Source organism: Erythrolamprus reginae, chromosome 2 (assembly GCF_031021105.1).
Source record: "Erythrolamprus reginae isolate rEryReg1 chromosome 2, rEryReg1.hap1, whole genome shotgun sequence".
Taxonomy (NCBI): Eukaryota; Metazoa; Chordata; class Lepidosauria; order Squamata; family Dipsadidae; genus Erythrolamprus; species Erythrolamprus reginae.
In genome coordinates, this window is record NC_091951.1 from 42,968,954 (window position 1) to 42,984,899 (window position 15,946).

Genomic DNA, 15,946 nt, shown 5'->3' on the forward strand with positions numbered 1-15,946 from the left:
CACTTTCCTATTAAAAACACTTCCCTCCTGAACCTTATTTAACCCTTTCACATATTTAAATGTTTCGATCATGTCCCCCCTTTTCCTTCTGTCCTCCAGACTATAGTCTGAATGTAATACGTTCACTTCAAGAAGAAAAAGAAATGTTGGATTCTTCACAAGAGGAATAAAAAGCAGAAAGAAGTTGTATATTTCATAGGGATCTCTATTTAGAGCCATTTTTAGACTCTTCGCAAATTAGAATAAATTAAACAAATTCTCACTTCAGGATTTGCTAAATTCTATTATTTACAACACAGTATCAACAGTAGAGACCTTCAAATTTCTAGGTTCTATCATATCTCAAGACCTAAAAGGCTCATCATCAAAAAGCACAACAAAGAAAGTTCTTTCTGTACCAACTCAGGAAGCTCAAACTGCCCAAGGAGCTGCTGATACAGTTCTACAGAGGAATCATTGAGTCTGTCATCTGCACCTCTATAGCTGCCTGGTTTGGTTCTGCAACCCAACAAGATCGACACAGACTTCAGAGGAGAATCAGAACTGCAGAAAAAACAATTGCTACCAACATGCCTTCCATTGAGGACCTGTGCACTGCACAAGTCAAAAAGAGAGCGATGAAAATATTTACTGACCACTTACATCCTGGACACAAAACTGTTTCAACACCTACCCTCAAAACGTCGCTACAGAGCACTGCACACCAAGACAACTAGACACAAGAACAGTTTTTCCCCGAACACCATCACTTTACTAAAGAAATAATTCCTTCAACACTGTCAGACTTTTTACTAGGTCTGCACTTCTATTTCTACTAGTTTTTTCTCATCATTCCTATCATCCTTTTCCTCCCACTTAGGACTGCATGACTGTAACTTGTTGCTTGTACAATAAGATTTTTATTAATATTGATTGTTTCTTCATTGCTTATTTGATCCCTATGACAATCATTAAGTATTGTACCACAATCTATATTTTCCTTTATGTACACTGAAAGCATATGCACCAAGACAAATTCCTTGTGTGTCCAATCACACTTGGCCAACAAAGAATTCTATTCTATTCTATTCTATTCTATTCTATTCTGTTATTCAGACCAGATAAATGTGTTGGTTCCTGAGCTGGGATTTGAGATGAAAATATAAGATTTTGTTAACATTTTTTAAATATAATAGCCTACCTTTCTTTATTTTTTAAATTAAAATTTATTACTATATATTTGGGGGGAAAATGCACAATACTGCAACAGAAATCCAACTAAGTACAAAAAATACAAACACCCACAATGAAAAGAATATAATTAATAGTGAACAATAAGAAATGAAACAAAGGGGAAAAAACTTACAAGCCATACTTTTTCATCAGTTTTCATATTCTAACAAAGCAGTTTATTCTGTTTGAAATGAGGAAGCTTCAGTTGTTTTTAATACAGTACTTGAGTTGTAGATGACATGCTTAGGAAATTTTTGTAATATAAGAATCCATTATATTAAAGCTTAAAGGTGATTTAGCTTAATGATTGGTGACAGGCAAATACCTTCAGGGATTATCCTAAACAAAAGACCTTGTTGAAGTGATCAATAGAGGAGGACATGGCTAATTGAAAGATAGATCTACCTGAGATTCAGCCACACCCCTCCCCTTCCATTCAACTTTGCAGAATTAACCCCCCCCCCCAAAAAAAAGGCAGGGGGGAGTGTTTTGTTTGTGCATAATTGTATGTGTAGCATTGCAGATTGAAATCAGCAGGGGTGTCTTCCTTGATAGCTCCTTCTACTGTGTGACTTCCATCTTCGGGTGATTGCTGTACTTTATAGCAAAGATGTAGAGCATGTGGAAAGTCAGGAAGATCAAATACTCTGTGTGTGTGTGTTTATATTTATATTTAAACACACACACATACATACATATATACATACAGTACAGTGATACCTCTACTTACGAACTTAATTCGTTCCGTGACCAAGTTCTTAAGTAGAACAGTTTGTAAGAAGAAGCCATTTTTCCCATAGGAATCAATGTAAAAGCAAATCATGCGTGTGATTGGGGAAACCACAGGGAGGGTGGAGGCCCTGTTTCCTCCCAGGAGATTCCTACAGAGGCCCCACAGAGGCTTCTCCCCACTTTTTCCAGCCCTGTTTCCCCCCAGGAGATTCCTAGAGAGGCCCCACGGAAGCTTCTCCTTGCCTTTTCCAGTATATAGGCAAATACTATTCACTTATCACAAAATCTCTAGAACTGCAAAGCTTACAAACTTGAAACTTGGCAAGCATGTCCCCCTTGGCTTCTAGGTGCTCACTAAGAAAGGATTTTTTGAAATGACCATCACATCATTAGTATTTATTAATTAACATTCTGCTGCTAAGGAGTTCTACTCCCCCTCCCCACCTGAAAAGAACTTCCGTTGCAACTGCTACTTGCCTTATCTTAACACACACTGATGCTACCCCTTCGCTTAAATTAGTGCATGACTTATCTGGCCTGCAGGCTGGGAGTTTAGACATTCTACTCCCTCTCCCCACTTGAAAAGAACTCTGCTCCAACTGCCAGTTGCCTTATATTAACACACTCTGACACTAAAGTTCTACAGTTCTACAGAGGAATCATTGAGTCTCTGCACCTCTATAACTGTCTGGTTTGGTTCTGCAACCCAACAAGACTGACACAGACTTCAGAGGATAATCAGAACTGCAGAAAAAACAATTGCTGCCAACCTGCCTTCCGTTGAGGACCTGCATACTGCACGAGTCAAAAAGAGGGCGGTGAAAATATTTACAGATCCCTCGCATCCTGGACATAAACTGTTTCAACTCCTACCCTCAAAACGTCGCTACAGACAGAGCATTGCACACCAAGACAGCTAGACACAAGAACAGCTTTTTCCCAAACGCCATCACTCTTCTAAATAAATAATTCCCTCAACACTGTCAAACCTTTTACTAAATCTGCACTTCTATTTCTACTAGTTTTTTCTCAACATTCCTATCACCCATTTCCTCCCACTTAGGACTGTATGACTGTAACTTGTTGCTTGTGTCCTAAGATTTTCTATTAATATTGATGACAATCAATATTAATTAAATGACAATCATTAAGTGTTGTACCACATGATTCTTGACAAATGTATCTTTTTCTTTTATGTACGCTGAGAGCATATGCACCAAGACAAATTCCTTGTGTGTCCAATCACATTTGGCCAATAAAGAATTCTAATCTATTCTATTCTATTCTATTCTAAGGAGTTACATAGAAGTCGAATTAATTAATTAATTCAATAAATAAATAAATAAATAAATATGTATTCTACAGAAATTTTCAAGCTTTAAGTGTCGATGTATCAAGCCCGATTGTAACTACACTGTACTCATTAACTTTTAAGCTTTAACTGTCAGTTTATCAAGCCCAATCACATAGCTGCGTAGCAAAGGACAGGTATCCAGCTACTAGTGCCTGTATAAACTCAAATTCAGGGCTTGGGAGAATGTCTTGCCTCTGCTTTAACCAGGGAGAACACTTTCACCAGGCTGCAATGGAGATCCAGGCCTTTCAGATCCAGGCCAGTTTTTATAAGGGTTACATCACATTGGTTAACTGCATAACTAGAGAAGCCAAAGATTCAAGCTTTTTTTTTTTTTCATGTGAAGCACTTACTCTTCACTAACCACTGGCCCATCATTTCAATCTCTCCTGCAATCTGGTTGGACAGAGATGCAGAAGCACAAATCAGAACTGTTTCTGGAGACAGAAGGAGGTGTGGCCACGCCCCTTTCGTTGGTCCACATCGAGGAGGAATTCAAGACATCTCCGTGTTTATACCAAGGTAAGGAGAATTTGTGAAACCAGCTAGGCCCACCAAGCACAACAAGGGGGAAATTGGAAATTGTATCAACCTGCCCGCTAGGACACCTTTCCAATTATGTCAAAGCAGGGGTAGGTAATCTTTTGATGTGTAAAAGCCTAGTAGGCCAAGGGATGGTGCAAAGTGGGTCAGCATATTATGGCTTCCCTCTCCCCCCAATCATTTTGGGAGATATTTCTTTTGGTTTTTTAACTGTTACACCTAGAGCAGTGTTTCCCAACCTTAGCAACTTAACAATCTCTTGTGGCCTAGAGGTGGAGCTGTTGCCTTACAATCAGGAGGCTGTGAGTTCAATCCTAGGTAGAGGCAGATGTAGGGTCTCTTGCTTGGGCAAGGGGTGTCATTTATTTAATTATTTGTTTAATTAAATTTCTATGCCACCCCACTCCCTAAGGACTCAGGGCCGGATGGACTTAGATGACCTGCAAGATCCCATCCAACTATGTTAAACTCTAAATATCAGGGTGTCCAGCAAACCTGGGAAATATCAGGGAATTTGTGGAAAAAAACCAGAATAAATCGGGGGGGAAAAACAAACTATTAAAATGTTTAAAAGTCAGGGAAAAATCATGTTTAAAAAAAACGGATCGCGCTGCCTGGCAGAGTCAAGTAAATATGAGCATAGCTGTGGCAACAACTTTGCTTCCTCAGCTACCGATATCTCTCCATGGCTTAGCCGTTTGGTATGACGTCATCTACAACCGCGCCTTAACTAGATCGCAAGTTACAGAAAAATGTCAGGGAAATATCAGGAAATTTCAAAATGCTTTCCCCCTGGACATCCTGAAATATGCTCATTTTTATTTTATTTTTTTCAGTTTTCTTTATTATTATTATTATTATTATTATTAAATTTTATTTTTAGATTTTTAAGAATTTTACAAACAAACATACAAATACAGTAAACAGTACATATAACAAAGGAAAGGTGATACAGTGCAGTACAAGAGTTACGAATAACAAAGAAAAAATAGATATTTAAAATTCATTGATATTCGCTTCTTTGACATAGCTATAATATTTTTTATAGTTGTTTGTATAAATATACAGTTTACATACATACTGTTCTGCCGGCATGTTTCAACCGCCCGTAATTACAGGGTAATTAGTCCAGGAAGACACACACCACACAATGAACGGAGAACCCAAAAGTTTTTATAAATAGAAAAACAGAAACAGCTCCCTTTTTAAATATCAAAGGGATTTTCTAATACACACAAGGCACAGGTTAAATGTAATCCAATTCCTCACCCAATAACTGGGAAATTGAGTCCAATTCTAAAGTCCAGAGAGTCCACACACACAATCCTGAACAGCACAAAAACCACGATCTTGACGAAACAATGAATCAGATAAACTGCCATGAGCCTAAAACACTAGGCTGCACTTTTATCTGTAGCACTAATAACAGCAGCCCCACCCAACCACAGGTGGCCTCATTTTCTCTTGTAATAATCCTTCAGTTGTTGTCTCCTATGCATCACTCTACGTATGCGTGGATGTGTCATTAATTCTTGTTCAAAATCCAGGGATGATACAGATGATTGATCTCCTCCTGGGCTGTCTGCCAAACTCCCCTCTTCCCTGTCACTCACGCTTCCTTGGTCAGAGGAGGCTTCGTTGGCAGATTCCATTGGGAGTAAAACAGGCCTGCGACATGTGGATGTCTCCCCCACCTCCACCTCCACATTCCTTGGGGCAGGAGCTGGGCCAGAGCTAACCACAACACATACAAATATAGATATTTTCCTTTTCTCTTGGTATCACAATTATAATTTCATGGTCGCAGTCTTTTACGTATTATCTTATTTTCAATTTTATTGTTTGTGAATTTTTGAAAACTGACTGTGACTCATATCTCTGTTTATCCAAGCAGGTGGTGGGGTAGCCCAAGCCAAAGAGCAAGAAAACTTTGTGTCTCTTGCGAGGCTGCAGTATAATTTTGTCCAAGAAACTAATCTCCCAACAAGAAGCGGCGAGTTTTTCCTAACGGATGAAAACGTCGGCCTGGTTCCCGAAAGGCCCAAAGCCTACCCGTACACAAAGGGACTCCTACAAGATTCCCCCACCGCAATTGCACACCAGGAGAGTCCTTTGCATGCCAAGGCCGCCTACGTCTCACTCAAGCAACACGGCAACAAGGTTATTATTCTCCAGAGCCAGGAGCAGAACGATCCTCCAGATGCTGTAGTTGCAGGAGATAGTTCACAAAAGGAAGAACATCCCAGCGAGAGGTCACCTCCGGAGAAGGCAAGCCACCGATGGAACTACATCGAGGCAGATGATAACCGGTTACCAACTTCTGAAGTTCCTGAAGAAACACTTGATCAAGAGGCATCCTCTGGAGGTCCTGATTCTGCAGAGAACCATCTCAGCCCCGTCCCTCTTACCCATCAACAGGTCTCTCCTGCAGGCAACTGCACCTTGAAATGTTCCAAGTGTAGCCACCCTTTTGAGTACAGCCCTGCCCAAGACGTTAAGGCCACAATCCAGCGGGCGAAACCCGCCTCCTCTTGCAAAGAAAAGGCTGGCGAGATAGCGGAGAAGCCCTTCCATTGCCCCGATTGCGGGAAAGGGTTTCTTCACCAATCCAGCATCCCGCGCCATCGGAGGCTCCACGTGAGAGAAAACCCATCTCCTGATTCGGAGGGGCAGCTGCCCAACCCAGGCATTAATGATGGGGCCTCGTACATTAGAAAGCCCCTGGTGATCAAACCCCCGAGGTTGCCTGGGTTCCACCAGCTGTTCAAATGCCCCTCCTGTGATAAGAGCTATGGGCAGAAGTACCATCTGAAGAGACACCAGCAGCGGAAGCACCCAGTGGCTCACTAAGCTGGACAGCGGCTTTGGCCAAAGACCTGCCAGGAATTGGCAGGGAGAAATTTCTCCTTCTCTTCCTTTCATAGAAACATAGAAGTCTGATGGCAGAAAAAGACCTCATGGTCCATCTAGAAACATAGAAACATAGAAGTCTGACGGCAGAAAAAGACCTCATGGTCCATCTAGTCTGCCCTTATACTATTTTCTGTATTTTATCTTAGGATGGATATATGTTTATCCCAGGCATGTTTAAATTCAGTTACTGTGGATTTATCTACCACATCTGCTGGAAGTTTGTTCCAAGGATCTACTACTCTTTCAGTAAAATAATATTTTCTCATGTTGCTTTTGATCTTTCCCCCAACTAACTTCAGATTGTGTCCCCTTGTTCTTGTGTTCACTTTCCTATTAAAAACACTTCCCTCCTGGACCTTATTTAACCCTTTAATATATTTAAATGTTTCGATCATGTCCCCCCTTTTCCTTCTGTCCTCCAGACTATACAGATTGAGTTCATTAAGTCTTTCCTGATACGTTTTATGCTTAAGACCTTCCACCATTCTTGTAGCCCGTCTTTGGACCCGTTCAATTTTGTCAATATCTTTTTGTAGGTGAGATCTCCAGAACTGAACACAGTATTCCAAATGTGGTCTCACCATCATTCTATATAGTGGGATCATAATCTCCCTCTTCCTGCTTGTTATACCTCTAGCTATGCAGCCAAGCATCCTACTTGCTTTCCCTACCGCCTGACTGCACTGTTCACCCATTTTGAGACTGTCAGAAATCACTACCCCTAAATCCTTTTCTTTTGAAGTATTTGCCAACACTGAACTGCCAATACAATACTCAGATTGAGGATTCCTTTTCCCCAAGTGCATTATTTTACATTTGGAAACATTAAACTGCAGTTTCCATTGCTTAGACCATTTATCTAGTAAAGCTAAATCATTTACCATATTAGCCCGTCTTTGGACCCGTTCAATTTTGTCAATATCTTTTTGTAGGTGAGGTCTCCAGAGGTTTCCTGGTCAAAATTCTTCTGAAAAAAAGGGGATGTAGGGGGGCTTTTCCCAAACTACGACATTGATGTATCTGGTCATTCTCCTTACTCTCATGGCTGCTCATCTCTGATTTGACCACATCATGGGCTGCCAAAACTACCATAGCTTGTGAAGTAGGTGGGCAGCCGAGAAATCTGGTAGATAGATAGATAGATAGATAGATAGATAGATAGATAGATAGATAGATAGATAGATAGATAGATAAATAAATAAATATTATTTCCATTACATTTCTGCTGTCTTTACTGTTTGTCATTGTTGTTGTTGTTGTCGTTATTATTATTATTATTATTATTATTATTATTATTATTATTATCATGTCAGTACAACACAGCAAACGAGATCACTATGCTGGATTTCGTATTTCATCACCAGTTGGGCGCTTCCCAAGCACCTGGGACTGCGTGATGTAGCAACGAATTATGTTTGCCAATCCCAGTAAAGCGGCCTTTTGCAATTGACAGATGGAGATTTTGTCAATTCCAATGGTTTTCAAGTGTCTGCTTTGGTACTGCGCCCAGCGTGCCAAGTACCACTGGGACCACTTTCACTGGCTTATGCCAGAGTCGTTGCAGAGTCGTTGTTGTTATTATTATTATTATTATTATTATTATTATTATTATTATCATCATCATCATCATCATTATCATTATTATTATTTTCACAAAAAACAGTAATATCCAGAAAAGTCAAACACTTCCCAAGCGTCTAGGACTGTGTGATGTATTTTCATATGATGCACACAGATCCAAGTACGGTGGCCTTTTGCAATTGACAGATCGTGATTTTGTCAATGTTTATTGTTTTCAAATGCCGGCTGAGGGCTTTTGGCAGAGCACCCAGTGTGCCGATTACTACTGGGACCACCTGTACTGGTTTATGCCATAGTTGTTTGTAGTTCGATTTTAAGATCCTGATATTGGTTTAAGTTTTTCTTGTTGTTTTTCATCCATTCGATTGTCATCTGGTACGGTGACATCAAGGATCCACACTTTTTTCTTTTCCACAATCGTGAGGACTGGTGTACAGTGATCCCTCTATTATCGCGAGGGTTCCGTTCCAAGACCCCTCGCGATAATCGATTTTTCGGGATGTAGGGTTGCGGAAGTAAAAACACCATCTGCGCATGCGCGCCCTTTTTTTTCTATGGCCGCGCATGCGTAGATGGTGGAGTTTGCGTTCCCCACCGCCCACGCAAAGGGGAAACCCGATTCGGCTCCTCGCTGCTGCTGCGCTACCGAGCAGATCAGCTGCTGGGCGGCCGAAGGAACCTTCCCTGGGTCTTCCCACTCTTGCTGGCGGGCGGGCGAGCGGCGGGCATCAGCGAGGAGCCGGGGTTTCCCCTTTGCGTGGGCGGCCGGGAAGACCCAGGTTGGGGGTTCGGGGGGGTGCTGGGAAGCCCCCCAGGCCTGCTGCGACCTTTTAAAACAGCCGCACCGCTTCCCAGCTGAGTCCTGAAGCCAAACGCGGAAGTGGGGTTTTTTTTAATTAATTTTTTTAAAAAATCGCGATATAGCGTTTCGCGAAGCTCGAGATCGCGAAACTCGAGGGATCACTGTATTGCGTTTTACATCTACAACTGCGGCAGCATCCATTTGTTCAGGTAATCAAAATTAATGAAAAATTATTTATGACGGGTGCAGCGTCTTTATTTTATTTATTTATTTATTTTATTTATTGGATTTCTGTGCCGCCCCTCTCCGAAGACTCGGGGCGGCTAACACAGCATACAATAATAATCCAATACTAAAAACAATTAAAAACCCATTAATATAAAAAACCATACAGACATACAGACATACCATGCATAAAATTGTAAAGGCCTAGGGGGAAAGGGTATCTCAATTCCCCCATGCCTGGCGGCAGAGATTGGTTTTAAGCAGCTTACGAAAGGCAAGAAGGGTGGGGGCAATTCTAATCTCTGGGGGGAGTTGGTTCCAGAAGGCCGGGGCTGCCACAGAGAAGGCTCTTCCCCTGGGTCCCGCCAAGCGGCATTGTTTAGTTGACAGGACCCGGAGAAGGCCCACTCTGTGGGACCTAACTGGTCACTGGAATTCGTGCAGCAGAAGGCAGTCCCTGAGATAATCTGGTCCGGTGCAATGAAGGGCTTTATAGGTCATAATCAACACTTTGAATTGTGACCGGAAACTGATCTTGGGGTCATGTGATTGCTTTTTGTGACCCGACAAGCAAAATCCATAAGGAAGCCAGATACATACAAATGCAATAAAATGAAATGAAATGAAATGAAACATATAGCTGGGTTACAATTTCCCCTTTCATCTATTTGTATACAGAAAAAGAATACACTATTAATTCATTAGATTCACATGCTAATTTAAACGAAAAGAAGAATTTTGTTCAAACATAATAAAAAGAATAAACAGGAAAAAATAAAGAAAAAATAAATCATTTTAATATATTTATACTTTTCCATGTCATTTACATTTTGTTAACATTTATAGATAACAATAATAGCATTTGTGGAGGCCTCTGTTTCAGAGATAGCATATATTGAATGCTAATTGATAGGGTTAATGACAGGAGAAGATGTACTGGATGGACCTGCAGTGGATTTAGTATACTTGGATTTCAGCAAAGCATTTGACAAAGTGGACCACAACCTACTACTCTGCAAGCTAAAAAAGAGTGGGATAGACAACTACACAACCAGATGGATCAACAACTGGCTGACCAACCACATCCAACGAGTAAACTTCAATGGGTCCAAATCCACATGGAGAGAAATAAGCAGTGGGGTACCACAAGGTTCAGTCCTAGGTTCCCAGTACTATTTAATATCTTCATAAACAACCTAGAAAAGCAAAATCCTGCACCTAGGTAAGAAAAAACGAAGATATACATATAAACTGGGTGAACCTCCACCATCTCCTTGGAGGCTCTCTGGAAGTCAAAAGTGCCTTCCCAGAGTCTCTGTGCAAACAAAAAATCAGCTGGCCAGCACACACATGCATGTTGGAACTGAGCTAGCTATGGCACTGACCTAGGGCCACTTTTGGATTGGACCTAAATCCTTTTAATTGGGGCAAAAAAATGTCTCCTGAAAGTTCACACCAAGATGGAAAGAGTTTGTGGGTGCCCACTCATTTTGCACCTGTTACTTCTTTTCTTTAAAATGCTTCAATTCTTTGGACATTCAAGCACCTGAAAAAGTGCCTTGTCTAGCTAGGTTTAAATATTTAATGGCAAAGTCCTTTCCTAGATGTCTTTGTTTGCAACATACATGTCATGTAACAATGGACTTGTTAAGCACTTTCTTTGCGATTTTTGTGCATCCTCCCCAGGAGATTTGTCTGACATTTACATTGCAACCTTTCAAACATCAGGCAGATCTACTGTTATTCATGCACTTTTTTTTAGTAGATTGCCAACATTTCTATTGTTAAAGGAAATCCTACATATGCTTGCATGTTTTATTTTTATACATACAAATTAGAAGTACAAAAATTATATCATAAGTATAACAGACCCCTAAACATATATTATTATTTTTTTAATTATTATTATTATTATTATTATTATTATTATTATTAATTATATTTTTATGCCGCCCCTCTCCATAGACTCATAGAGTTGAAAGGGACCTTACAGGACATCAAGTCCAACCCCCTGCTCAAGCAGGAAACCCTACACCTCCCCAGCCAAACGGCAGTCCAATCTCCTCTTGAAAATGTCCAGAGTTGGGGCGTTCACAACCTCCCCTGGCAGACCATTCCACTGGTTGATCGCTCTGACGGTCACGAAATTCTTCTTTATCTCCAGGTTGAATCTCTCCTTTGTCAGCTTCCAACCTTTGTTCCTCCTCTGGCCCTCTGGTGCCCTGGAAAATAGTGTGACCTCCTCCTCTCCATGGCAACCTCTTAAGTACCTGTATACAGCTATCCTGTCCCCCCTGGCCCTTCCATGCCCAGTTCCAGCAACCTCTCTTCGTATGGCCTGGTCTCTAGTCCCCTTATCATTTTAGTTGCTCTTTTCTGCACCCTTTCCAGAGTATATCTCTTTTGAAGTGTGGTGACCAGAACTGGATGCAATACTCCAGGTGCGGTCTGACCAGGGCCTTATAGAGTGGTATTATTACCTCTCTAGTCTTGGAGTGTATCCCCCTGTTCATGCAGCTTAGGATTGTGTTGGCCTTTTTACCCGCTGCTGCACATTGCTGGCCCATGTTTAGCTGGTTATCCACCAAGACTCCAAGATCCCTTTCACAGTCACTTATGGTGAGTGTGGTTTTGTCCAGTTTGTATCTATGTTTTGGGTTTTTTTTACCTAGGTGCAGGATTTTACTTTTCTATACATTGAACTTCATTTTGTTTGTTTCGGCCCACTGTACAAGTCTGTCTAGATCAGGGGTCCCCAAGCTTGGCAACTTGAAGACTTGTGGACTTCAACTCCCAGAATTCTTCAGCCGGCGATGCTGGCTGGAGAATTCTGGGAGTTGAAGTCCACAAGTCTTCAAGTTGCCAAGTTTGAAGACCTCTGGTCTAGATCTTTCTGTATCCTGTGTCTATCCTCTGGGGTGTTGGCCACTCCCGCCAGCTTGGTGTCATCTGCAAATTTAATTAATTCCCCCTCTATTTCCTCGTCTAGGTCGTTGATAAATATGTTAAAGAATACTGGGCCTAGGACTGATCCCTGTGGTACCCCGCTGCCTACCTCTTTCCATGTGGACTTAGTCCCATTGAGGGCTAGTCCCTGGGTGCGATTGGTCAGCCAGTTTTCAATCCATCTTGTGTTACTGTTGATCCCACACTTCTTTACTTTGGAGAGTAGAAGGTCGTGGTCCACCTTGTCGAATGCTTTGCTAAAGTCTAAGTATATTATGTCCACTGCGTTTCTCTGGTCAATTGATTTGGTCAGTGTCGAAGAATGAAATGAGGTTGGTTTGGCATGATTTGTTTCTGACGAATCCGTGTTGGCTGGTGGTTATTACGTTGTTCGACTCAAGGTGGTGGCAGATCTGTTTCTCAATTATCTTTTCTAGTATTTTCCCAGGAATAGACGTTAGGCTGATCGGTCTCTAGTTTCCTGGGTCTGGTTTTTTTTGCCTTTTTTGTAAATAGGAACCACTGTCAGCTCGTTTCCAATCATCTGGTAGGTCTCCTGTGATCCAGGATTTTTGAAAGATGTGGTACAGAAGTTCAGTGATGACATCAGCTAGCTCCTTTAGGACTCTGGGGTGCAGTCCATTGGGTCCTAGTGATTTGTACTCATTTCAGACAAGAAACGTCTTGGGTGTTCATGTACATACAGGTGAAACCTGAAAAATCAAAATATTGTGCAGAAGTGCATTTATTTCAGTAATGCAACTTAAAAGGTGAAACTAATATATGACAGAGACTCATTACATGCAAAGCAAGATAGTTCAAGCCATGATTTGTCATAATTGTGATAATTATGGGGTACAGCACATAAAAACCACAAATCCACCATCTCAGAAAATTAGAATATTGTGGAAAAGTGCAGTATTCCAGGCTCCAGATTTGGGGTTTTCATGAGCTGTACCCTATCATCATCACAATTATGAAATATCACGGCTGGAACTATCTTGCTTTGCATGTAACTATTCTCTCTCATATATCAGTTTCACCTTTTAAGTTGCATTGCTGAAATAAATGAACATTTGCACAATACAGTATTCTAATTTTTCGAATTTCTCTTGTAGGTTTGTGCAGTGGATTAAGTAAACATCCCACTTCTGTCTAGCCCAGCTCATGATTATTCTTGAAATATCACCTAAATTTGGAGGATTTAAAAGGGGGATGGGACATTTTTTAGGACAAAACCTGAAGATAGGAATATTAGCCCACTTGTCTGATGTTGCAATCCTTAAATGGGATAGATAAGGTGGATAGAATGGGATAGAAAAGGTGGATAGAGAAAAATTATTTTCTCTATCACACAATACTAGGACAAGGGGGCACTTCCTAAAGCTCATAGGTAGGAAAGCGAGGACAAATCAAGGGAAATATTTCTTCACCCAGTGGGTCATTGGTTTATGGAATTCACATCCAGAAGAGGTCATGACAGCTGTCAGCCTGGATAGCTTCAAGGCAGGATTAGACAGGTTCATGGATGCCAAGCATATAGATGGTTATTGAAATGGATGTCCAAGTGCTTCCTCTATGTTGGTTGAGGCAGGCAGGATTCCCTTGGGTGCCATTTGTTGGGGGTCAAGAGAAAGGGAGAGTTTTGCCTTCTCTTTCTGCTCAAGATCCCCATGGACAATTGATGGGCCACTGTGGAACCTAGAATGCTGGACTCGATGGGCTTTGGCCTGATTCATCATGGCTCTTATGTTCTTATGTAAATGGTAATGTGCCCCTGCAAAAGTCCCTCATCATGTAATCCTTAACTACTGTATGTTGTCTAATACACGTGGAGATTTATATGTTTACTGTTGCAATCATGATGCTAACTAGGCTTCCTCCTCCATCTAGTTTGGGGTGTCCTGCAAGACATTCCTAGAAGGAAGAACCAGTCCAAGATCAATTAGTTTGGAAGATAAAAGAATTCAAAATCAAGGAGAGCAGCAACTTAGAAATGAGGAGAAATTTCCTGACAGTTAGAATGATTAATACGTGACAATTAGAACAATTACTCAGTGGAACAACTTGCCTCCAGAAGTTGTGAATGCTCCAACACTGAAAGTTTTTAAGAAGATGTTGGATAACCATTTGTCTGAACTGGTGTAAGTTTTCCTGCCTAAGCAGGGGGTTGGACTACAAGACCTCCAAGGTCCTTTCCACCTGTTACTCTATTCTATTCTATTCTGGACCCAGATGAACAAGTATTCCTCATTTAGTGACTGCCTCATTTAGCAATGTTCACAATAATGCTGCTGGTAACAAATATGCTACTTTATAACATCTTGCTTTTACAACCTTTGCAGGTCTGTAAAGAAAGATGAATTAAGGAATAGAATAGAATAGAATTCTTAATTTGCCAAGTGTGATTGCACACACAAGGAATTTGTCTTTGATGCAGATGCTCTCAGTGTAAAAGAAAATAGACATTTGTCAAGAATCATGAAGTACAACACTTAATGATTGTCATAGAAGTCAAATAATCAATGAGGAAACAATATTAATAAAAATCTTAAGGATACGAGCAACAGGTTCCAGTGATACAGTCCTAAGTGGGAGGAGATGGGCTATAGGAATGATGAGAAAAACTAGTAGCAATAGTAGTGCAAACTTAGTAAATGTTTTGACAGTGTTGAAGGAATTATTTGTTTAGCAGAGTGATGGCATTCAGGAAAAAAACTGTTCTTGTGTCTAGTTGTCTTGGTGTGCAGTGCTCTGTAGCGATATTTTGAGGGTAGGAGTTGAAACAGTTTGTGTCCAGGATGCGAGGGGTCAGTAAATATTTTCCCCACCCTCTTTTTGACTTGTGCAGTATACAGGTCCTCAATGGAAGGCAGGTGGGCAGCAATTGTTTTTTCTGCAGTTCTGATTATCCTCTGAAGTCTGTGTCAGTTTTGTTGGGTGGAAGACCCAAACCAGACAGTTATAGATGACAGACTCACAATGATTCCTCTGTAGAACTGGATCATCAGCTCCTTGGGCAGTTTGAGCTTCCTGAGTTTAGGCTTTTAAACAGATGTTGGATAACCATCTGTCTGAAGTAGTGTGGGGTTTCCTACCTACGCAGGAGGTTGGACTAGAAGACCTCCAAGGTCCCTTCCAACTCATTGTTATTCTATTGTATTCTAGTCTATTCGATTCAATTCTATTCTAGTCTATTCAATTCAGTTCTATTCAATTCCATTCTATTCTAGTCTAGTCTATTCAATTCAGGTCTATTCAATTCTAGTCTATTCAATTCAGTTATATTCTAGTCTATTCTATTCAATTCAATTCTGTTCTAGTCTAGTCTATTCAATTCTGTTCTAGTCTAGTCTATTCAATTCAGTTCTAGTCTAGTCTATTCAATTCAGTTCTATTCTATTCAATTCTAGTCTATTCAATTCAGTTCTATTCTATTCTAGTCTAGTCTAGTCTAGTCAATTCTATTCTAGTCAATTCTATTCTAGTCTAGTCTAATCTAGTCAAACGATCGGGAGCTGCCCATTGTGCAGCCAATGCTCTGGACGTTGCAAACTGGAGCAACCCTTGGCATAAAGCGAGCACTGTGTGTGTGTGTGTGTGTGTGTGTGTGTGTTCGTGCTGTCGGTTCTCAGCGA

At 40.9% G+C, this 15,946-nt stretch overlaps 1 protein-coding gene across 1 annotated transcript; it reads left to right on the top strand.

The window, feature by feature from the left end:
* Window positions 1-3,708: 3,708 nt before the first annotated feature.
* Window positions 3,709-6,691, top strand: LOC139159392 (zinc finger and SCAN domain-containing protein 1-like). Its single transcript, XM_070736712.1, has 2 exons — window positions 3,709-3,820; window positions 5,733-6,691. Exons 1-2 carry the CDS (start codon window positions 3,709-3,711, stop codon window positions 6,689-6,691), a joined length of 1,071 nt encoding a protein of 356 aa, XP_070592813.1.
* Window positions 6,692-15,946: the final 9,255 nt, after the last annotated feature.

Coding starts and splice junctions, on each gene's coding strand:
- LOC139159392 (XM_070736712.1), top strand. CDS start 3,709: ATGCAGAAGCACAAATCAGAACTGTTTCTGGAGACAGAAGGAGGTGTG. Junction 3,821..5,732: donor ATCTCCGTGTTTATACCAAG/GTAAGGAGAATT, acceptor TGTTTATCCAAG/CAGGTGGTGGGGTAGCCCAA.